This window comes from Nanorana parkeri, unplaced genomic scaffold (genome assembly GCF_000935625.1).
Source record: "Nanorana parkeri isolate BGI_ZX_2015 unplaced genomic scaffold, ASM93562v1 scaffold2209, whole genome shotgun sequence".
Classification (NCBI taxonomy): Eukaryota; Metazoa; Chordata; class Amphibia; order Anura; family Dicroglossidae; genus Nanorana; species Nanorana parkeri.
Window position 1 is genome coordinate 108,335 of NW_017308477.1, and position 9,440 is coordinate 117,774.

Consider the following 9,440-nt stretch of genomic DNA (forward strand, 5'->3'; position numbering starts at 1 on the left):
GGAGAGATCTCCCAATAACAACAGACAATAATAAACACCTGACAAAGGTTCTGACTCTTTTGTTAGTGTTCTTATGGCAGTTTATGAATTTGGGAGAGATTCCATCTAACGCGCTGATCTGTCAATTATACATTTAAACAGGGAGCTTACAATTCACTTCATAGCCAAATTTACCATTTGTGGGAGAATACTAAAAATTAATTTGTATGCGTATTTCTCTAGAATATCTCAGAGGATCAAAACTGACCAGCAAACTCAATGAGGGAGATTCCACCACTGAAAAATATGTCAGCTTAGAGGTTAAAACTAGCAACTGTCCCCAAATTGCCCCCAAGAAAATCTGGTCTAGCAGCATCGACCCCCAGTATTCTCCACTCACATAGGTGTGGAGGCTCTTCCAGCTCTGGGGTACAAGTGAAAGCACAGGGGAGCGTTCATACTTTTTTTCAAGTTTTTATTCCAACAGCTGCTTGTAGGTGCCTACAGTCAGAGAATTTGGCTTGACCAACTTGTTTTGTATAGAAACCTCCCCGTACATTCCCTGGGTGTGCCTGCTCAGGAGATGAATTGATCAATAAGACAGATTCTCCCAGGTGATCATCATTATTCCCTCCCCTCCCCTGAAGACAAACTACTACCCAAGTAATCCTCCCTCCCAGCGTCATAGACAAAAGCAATCGTCAAGCAGGCAGATAATACAGGCAGAGTCAACTGTTATCTAGTGTCCAAGCACCTCAACTCTGACTCCCGACTCAGAACATAGGAACAGCTTAGGAGCAATAGCAGAAGCCCCTCAGGCAGGTTTAAATAATGGTCCAGATAATTGATCAAATACTTTCCAGCTTCACTTCCAAACGGGCCGTAATTAAATTAAATAAGATAGAGGAAAGCTGCAAAAAGTCACACTGCTTAACAACATGTCAAACTTTCACATTTTATTGGGAGCCCTTTCACACACTTTACTAGAACACTCCAGCCAGACCAGGAAACAATCCCATGGCACTGCAGCTGATGACTCTCGATAGAAGGGGGAATAAGAGTCAACCTTGTCCAATAACTCTTGTCCGCCATTTGATAAATCAGTGCTGGGAATGTCTGCAGAACATGTCACACTTCTCTAGAGGCCAAACAATACAAACTGTCTAAAACTACCCAAAAAAGGTGTAAAGCTTAAAAATGCATTTAAGTATCACAACTATTAATAAAAATGTATCTTGTGCATCACTCGGCTGTAGATCAAATCATCTCTGAATTGGTGCCGACACTGTCCTTCCTTCTGGAGGTGGGTTACTTTTATTCCCCATGGTCCCTGTGTGTGTTGTAAACGAGCCACCGCACCAAGCTCACTCCCATGATGAACTACAAACTCAATACAAATTAGTAAACTAAATCGTGAGATTGTAATCCATCACAGGAGTGAGCTTGGAGTGGTGACTATACTTTACAACACACACAAGGACCATGGGGAACAAAAGTAGCCACCCTCCAGAAGGAAGGACTGTGTCAGCACCAATTCAGAGATGATTTGAGGATTTACAGCCGAGTGATACACAAATAAGATACATTTGTGTTACTAGTTAAGGTACCTGAATGTATTGTTAACATTTAACTCCTGTGTTTGTCACTTTAATGTTGCACTTTCCCAGCACAGTGCATCACACATTATCATTGTACAGTCAGTTTTTGTAGAGCTGTACAAAGAAGAGTTAAAACAGGGAATGGTTAGAAACTCATAAGTGTTCCATTGGAGAGATTTGCCTTCATGGCTTGTCCTGGAGACACAGCAAAGAGTAAAACCCACTCTTTGTTGTCACTGGACCGGGTACCCACTTTGAAATATTTCTCATCTCTCCTTGTCCCAATTACAGATGTAAAATGCAGGATTTCCCATCACTTTCTAACTTAGGGACTAGCGATGAGAAAACTGGCCTGGTTCACTCTTAGACGTTTGCCAAACCCAGCACGGGTCCAACGGAACCAAACCTGGGGCCACTTGTGTCCTAGCAAACAATGATGCTGTGCGACTCCAACTGTTCAAATACTACAAAAATCATATTATTTTGGACAATGATGGTAGACTTGTGAAAGCTTTCATGGCAGATGCTACACACAATACATTTCTAACAGGCACTGTTCATGGGCATTCTACAAACTGGGTATAACCATCCATAGGGTTGTATCATGGATATTGTTGACTTGTCCTGAAGGTGCAGGCTCCACCAATAGCAATATAAAGTGATCGCTACATTGCTTCACTACAACCCCTCTAATTATCCCAATATGTCAGTCAAAGCTGCAGTCCACTTCAAATCTCACATGTAGCAGGATACGCAAATATACTGTAGGACAGCCTACAGTAATGTAGTTGGGGTGCTTATGCTGATCTCTTATTCTGAAAATACCATTGTGGAATCCAGAGGACACATCAATTGGGAACTCTTGTATTTCTCTTATGCGACATGGCCCTTACTAGATTACTAACCAGAAACTTTAAGTCCCACCACTTTGTTCAGAAGAATTAACTCGCTAAAAAGTGACCTCCACAAACATGTGGGCTTACTACCCAAAGAATCGCTGAGCTGAACACAAGTATGCAAAATGGCAGTTCAGACTTGTCAGTTTTCACAGGCTACATGCTTATTCTAGGTCCATAGAAAAAGGATCAGGATGATGGCCCTGGAGGTTGACCCATTAGCAGTTTCCAAATTTTCATCCACACAGGTGCACTTTAAAGTTAGGCTTTTAGGATAAAATAATGGAGCTACCAAAAGACTTGTTCACAAGGTCACTTTAAAGTAAACCTATCACTTGGGCAAGTCATGGGAAGTTTGTAGAATGCCCATGAATAGTGCCTATTAGCTATGTATTGTGTGTCTATGAATAAAACATGCATGAGCGGAAAACACCTTCAGGAAAAAACACAACACAATTTTTTTTTTTTATATCAAGAGCTATCAGCAATTAAAATGATATGCAAATCATGACTTTTCCTGTAAAAGTGGAGCTTGGTTGCCCTTGATGGCCAAGAGAGAGGAAGCCAATCACCAATAGAGAGGCTCCAGGGGTTGAGGCGGTGGAACAAACTCTCATTTCACAGGAGTGGAGATAAACATACATTTTGAGCTGACCATGTCTCTGGACCTACTGACTGTTCCATTGAAGTCGACCTCGCTTAAGCATTTTGTCACACCATAAATGCACAGTTTGGCTTGCTCTAATTTGTGATGGATTTACATTAAGCCCTCATTCATGCCTAAAAGTTACAGCCAATTTTAAAGCTTTTTGGAGTGTTTTTCAGGCATTATAAGCTTGAGCACATTTGTTTTAAAGCCCATTACTAGGAAGAGGAGATAGTTGTCAAGCAAGAAAAATATGCATGTGGCGCACATTTTTCCAGGAGATCCTATTGAAGTCTATGGGGCCAAAAATCTGAGATTCTTCCCAAAGAAGCTCATGTACATTGAGCAAGAAAGCAACACAATGCTCAGGTGTCCTGGGCACCATTGATATCCCACGTCGAGCGTTGTGTTTTGGAAAACATGCAACAATCAGGTGTGAATGGGGGATAAAGCCCACTGCATGTAACGTATTACTAGGTCATCCAACTTCACATTTCGTCAAGTATGTTTTTTTACTGGTGGAAGTTCTAAGTGAAAACAATTACCAACCAGACATATATGCAGCCTCAGAAGTAGAACTTTGCAAAGATATCAAATTCTTCTAAAACTATGTAAGCTAAATACCAACAAAAGGGAAGACACACGATCATCAACTCCCAGCCTACAGCCATGACTCAATGGAAAAGTGGACTGGCATTGTTAAGCTACAAATTAAGACCTGCGATAAGTCATAAAAAGAATTACTTTAAACTAAGCAGCTACTGAAAGCACTGCAGCACCTAAAACATACTGGCTAATAAAAGTAACTAAAAGGTTATAGGATGTTGGAAGTGGTATTATAACACAGGGCTAATAGGAGGTAACTAAAAGGTTATATAATGTTATAAGTAATGTTGTACCTACACTGTGCTAATAAAAGTAACTTAATGGTTAAATAGTGTTATAAATCTGTTATAGGTAATGTTGTACCAACAATGGCTAGTAGGTTACTGAATTGTTATACATTATAAGTAATGCTGTACCTACGCTGTGCTAATAGTGACTAATAAGGTAACTAAAAGGTTAAATGTTATAAATAGGTTATAACATTTGTTACTTTTATTGGCCCAACACAACTTATAAGTATAACCAGCCTTCAGTTGTTGCGGAACTCCAAATGACAGCTTGTTTTCTTATATGCCTTGACATTAAATAGCTGGCAAGTCACAGGTTGCCCAGCAGTTGAATACAAGAGAGATACTTCTACACAGATAACATACACTTTAACATGTGTATCTTCCTTTAATGTAACACACATAGGCTACAGATACATAGGCTACAGATACTTAGAACCCACAGAAACAATGGCAGGAAATAATTACACATTGTAGCATAAAGTTGGTTTATGTACTTATTTTTCTTCTCTCCAACTAAAACAAAATGTGAGCACATCCTTAAAACAAGGATTGGATCCTTGTATGTACTGCAGCTTGTATTGTAAGCGACAGCTTCATGGGGATGAGAGGGTTAATATGACAACACCTGGTGTCCTAATTAGCATTGAAATACCAAAGACAAACATGGCAAACGAAAATGCTCTCATTTATCCTGCTAGGAGCCATTTTGAACAACCCTATAAAGATACTTTAAAACTGTAATGTCTGGAAACATATGGGTTGTGATTTTGTTACTTTGTAACAACCCAAAACAAAAGTGTTACACAGAAAAAAAAATTTTATCCAGAACATTACTTCATTGCAGTGCCACAGGTGAGACAACAGGGAAAAACAGAGAGCACAATATATACACGCCGCAGATTGCACTTCCTACATGACAATCCAGAAACATTGGTTCCTTCTCCAGGAACTGCACCACCCGGATCTCTGTCCTTGTATGATTACAAGCCAACAGCAGACGGATTATGGGCAGATAACGCCACAGCTTGAGGGGAGCAAACCCAGAGCCACCTGTTTACATCAGGACTATCTGGGGGTGGAATGACACCAAGCAAGAAAATCATTTAAAAATGTGTGTGAGAGAAATGCAGACATATATACACACACATATAGAGAATTAAGTGTGTGAGAGATTTTTTGTATACATACATACATACATACATACATACATACACACATATACACACACACACATACATATACACACACACACATACACTACTCTATAGATAAATACATAAAAATGTATGTGATATATACAAAAACACACACCTTCATTCTGTAGATACTTGCAAAAAACTTTGTAGCAAAGACCTTTAGGCATCTAAGTTTGCACACAAGATTCACACTCGATACAAATTACAAAAGCCCTTGTTTGCAATCATTGATAAATAGTCCCCTTGCAGCCAGCACACAGCACTAAAGATATAAATATAATCACAGACACTTCTATAGTAAATACTGTAACTTTGTATCACATTTCCCCAGTGGTGGGAGAGATCACATAGCTCATCCATGACATTTACTACAAACAAGGAAGTCCTGACATCAGCCATGCTGGTAGAGAAGCCAAGGCTCCAGTGCAGTCAGGTGGAGGAGGGGAGGCTCACCTGTTGCAGGGCTTGCTCTAGTTGGGGAGCGATGTACAGGCTTTCTGCTTCGATCTTGGTGGCTTCTCTGCATTCTTCTGTCAGGTCCAGGTGTTCAGGTCTGACCTTCACGTCGTGCAGCTCCCCCACCTAGGAGACAAAGGGTGGCTGGTGTTACCCGGTGCGCAGCCTGTGCTCCCCCAGGTGTGATCCCCGAACTGTGCTGGCCCCAGGTGTCATTCCCCCCCTATGATCCCTGTGCTGAGCCCTCCAGAGCCCCCGATGGCCACTCACCTTGTTGTTAGCCAAGTCTATCACTGTCCATAACAGCTGGATGACTTCCTTCTCATCTGAGCCCAGCTTAGCACAATTGGCACCCGCTGTGCTAGTGAACAGAATCACCAGGTAATCCGGGGAAGCCGCAGTCATGACGATTTCAAAAAGTGGCAAAAAAACACAAACTAATTACAAAAAAAATATATATATACAAAAAAAGGAAAAAAAAAACTTTCACCTTGCCCCAAAAAGTGAAAGAAAAGCCCCCCAAAAAAACGACACCACCCTACACCTTGAATCACCTCCACCTATAGATATGGAAGAGGACACCCTGGGGACCTGCACTCACTCTGCAGGAGGATCCAGGCTGGGGGGGAGGGGAGGGAGAGGCCGGTTTTGCCTCTTTTTTTGTTTTGCACTCCTGTGTGTGAGCCAATACAATGCAGGCTGCGCCCCTAGCAGGCGCCTTGCAGTGGCTGGTGACTTGTCATTGGGATGTGTTTGCCCCTCCCTCCTACCCACGTGGTCTTACAGGTAAGAGATACCTGGCCAGGTTGCTTCGGCTTTTTCCGGCTAGGTGTTCGGCTCGGCTCGGGTGCGGTCTCTCTGGCTCCCCCTTCAGGCAGATGAGGGGATCGTGTTCTGCTTCCAATCTCTAATGAACACGTAGTGGTAGTTGGCTTTGCCATTGTTTGTAATGTGTGTCGCTAGTGAAATGGATTATTTTCTGACTGTAAAGATTAAAGTAGATGGGAACCCTAACTAGATGATATTTAGTTTGCTAAAGCACTGTGTATCATTACCAGTTAATTTTTGTAATATTAAAAATGCAAGTTTTGGGATCTCTTAGGCTGGGTTCACACCTAGGCATATCGAATATGCGCGTTTGTCGCACGTTTCATGCCGCATGTTTTTACTGCAAGGGAGAAAACGCGCGACAAAGGGTGTTTCCGAGGGCTACCTGGCTGTATCCCAATGGATACGCGCAGCAAATACGCCCCAAATAAGCTCCTGTACTTCTTTGGGCGTAAGGCGTTTTGCAGCACGTTCCTACGCGCTGTAAAACGCCCAGGTGGGAACCATGCCCATAGGCAATCATTGGTTTTCACATGTTGAGCGTTTTACAGAACGTAGGAACGCACTGTAAGGCCTGGTTCACGTTTTTTTTTACAGCGAATCGCGAAGCAACAAAAGAGCATACTCGATACCCCTAGGTGTGAACCCAGCCTGAAACACCCAGGTGTGAACCAGGCATTAAGCCGGATATATTATTATTACACAGGATTTATATAGCGCCAACAGTTTGCGCAGCGCTTTACAAGATAAGGAAGACATTACAATCACAATACAATTCAAGACAAGATGGTTAGGAGGGCCCTGCCCCTGAGGGCTCACAATCTAAAAGGGAGGGGAAGTGATACATGAGGAGGTAGCTGTGTGGGGATGAATTGTTTGAGAATGTGATAGTTCAGTGGTGTGGTTGAGGTGGGATAGGCTTCTCTGAAGAGATGAGGATCGTCTAAAGGCAGTCAGAGTGGGAGATAGACAAACAGGTTGGGGTAGAGAGTTCCATAGGATGGGAGAGACTCTAGTGAAGTCCTGGAGGCGAGCATGGGAGGAGTTGATGAGGGAGCTGGAAAGCAGAAGGTGTTTTGAAGAGCAGAGGGGATGGTTAGGGTGATACTTTGAGACCAAACAGCTGATTGACTGCAAGCACCATTCAGCTGAGAATTTTCCAACCTCCTACTTCAATCTGCTGACCGAGGGAAGTCGCTCCAAAGGATGCCAACAGCGGCACCAACTGTGTGTATTTCAGCCGGTTCATCATTCGTACCGTGTATATGTGACTTTTGATTCCACAGGCTTTGCACAATTCTCTGAATATTTCTGAGAGGTGTATAATTATATACAGAGTTACAAAGAGGAGCAATACAATATAACTGTTAATAAAAGTCAACTATTTTTTTCTTGACATATATGAGTAATAATGATTATTGTAAAGGGTTAAAGGCGATGTCCACCTTTTACCAAAAAATAAGAAATGCAAACACGTTTATAAAAGATATAAAAATTGTTCATTCATTATTTTATTTTTTTGCATTGGAGTCAGTAAAGCATTACAACCATGATCAGGGGATCATCAGTGAAATGCTGGCTCCTGCAGATTCTTCCTCTAGTCCATTCCCGCAGTGGTAGATCAGAGTTGTAGTCTCTTCTTTCACAGATCATGTAAAAAAATATATACAGGTACACAGGTTGACAACAAAAGAGCCCGGTTGGGAGACAGAGACAGAACGTTACAACAAAAAGTTTCCCAGCACACTCACCAGCCAGCATGCAAAAAAACGTAAAGGTTAAAAACAGAGGTTTAGATACACGTCTTCTGCAGAAAATGTGAGAGCCGCACAGCCTCGCCAAGGCACCTCTATATAGTGCGGTCCTAATTACATGTTCCCAAATCTATGAGGCCAAAAACGTGCAATTCTACCTGAAAAGATCACAGGGGTTTCACCGGCATATACTTATAAATTCAGATATCGATTTTTCCATTGATATATTTATTTACAGAGTTATTTACAAAAGGGTGAAGGGTTTGGAGAAGACAGGAGAAGTGAACAATCTAGGCTAAAATAGCTGATTTGGAAAAAATTCTCCAATTCAGTTCACTTTCCAGTTCGGCTATGTTGTCCTAGATTGCTCACTTCTCCTGCCTTCTCCAAACTCTTCACCCTTTCGTGAATAGACTTGTTAGTGTCGCTCTGATGAAGGGTCCCTGCGGGGTCCTGAAACGTTAGCATGATGATGACATGTTGTGACATTTGCACTAGATAAATATATCAATGGAATATTGTTATCTGAATTTCTCTAAACCTATGGGATCTTAGTTAGTGTTTGCACGGTACCATGCGTGTGGTCACCTTGAGCACCACCAATAATTTTTATGCTCTAAGACCGTAGGAGTGCAAATGGTACTTGGAAATAATTCTACCTGAAAAGAGGCTTGTGACATTTTCCAAGCTACGCTCAGCGCACCAATGAAAATCATGGTATTGAGTGTTTTCAAACGTCTGGAAACACGCAGCAAAATCTTCAGATGTGCACGGGGGATTAGTGATTGCACGGGGGATTTTAGCCCTGTTAGTTCCTGTTCACACTTCAGCATACCGGGAGCACAAGTTGTGTTCGCACACATCTGTGTGCGTTTTTTACCCCATTTGCTGTAGGTGACAGGTTCTCTTAATTGAACCTGTCACTTTCAATACAGGAGTTCTAGCACAGTACTGTGCTGGAACTCCTGTGACAGCTAAGGGGAAAGCAGCTCTCCACTCTCACTGTCTACACGGAGCGGACGTTCTACACTCTGCTCTCCATTCTACTTCATGAGAGATGATCTCCGGCCAGTGAAGAGAGATACTCGGCAGCAGGGGGAGGAAGGAGGCGGGAGGACGGAGCCAGCGAGGAGAGAGGTAGGCGCTGGGGGGCGGCCAGGGGAGGATGGAGCCAGCGAGGAGAGAGGTAGG

General features: G+C 42.4%; 1 protein-coding gene across 1 annotated transcript in view; it reads right to left on the minus strand.

The window, feature by feature from the left end:
* The window catches only part of ESRP1 (epithelial splicing regulatory protein 1), a 65,551-nt gene extending 59,137 nt beyond the window's left edge, over positions 1–6,414 (minus strand). Inside the window, 2 exon segments of the mRNA XM_018573024.1 lie at positions 5,665–5,793; positions 5,938–6,414. Of these exon segments, the coding sequence (XP_018428526.1) occupies positions 5,665–5,793; positions 5,938–6,072 (264 nt within the window). The 5' untranslated portion in view covers positions 6,073–6,414.
* Between the last annotated feature and the right edge of the window lie 3,026 nt (positions 6,415–9,440).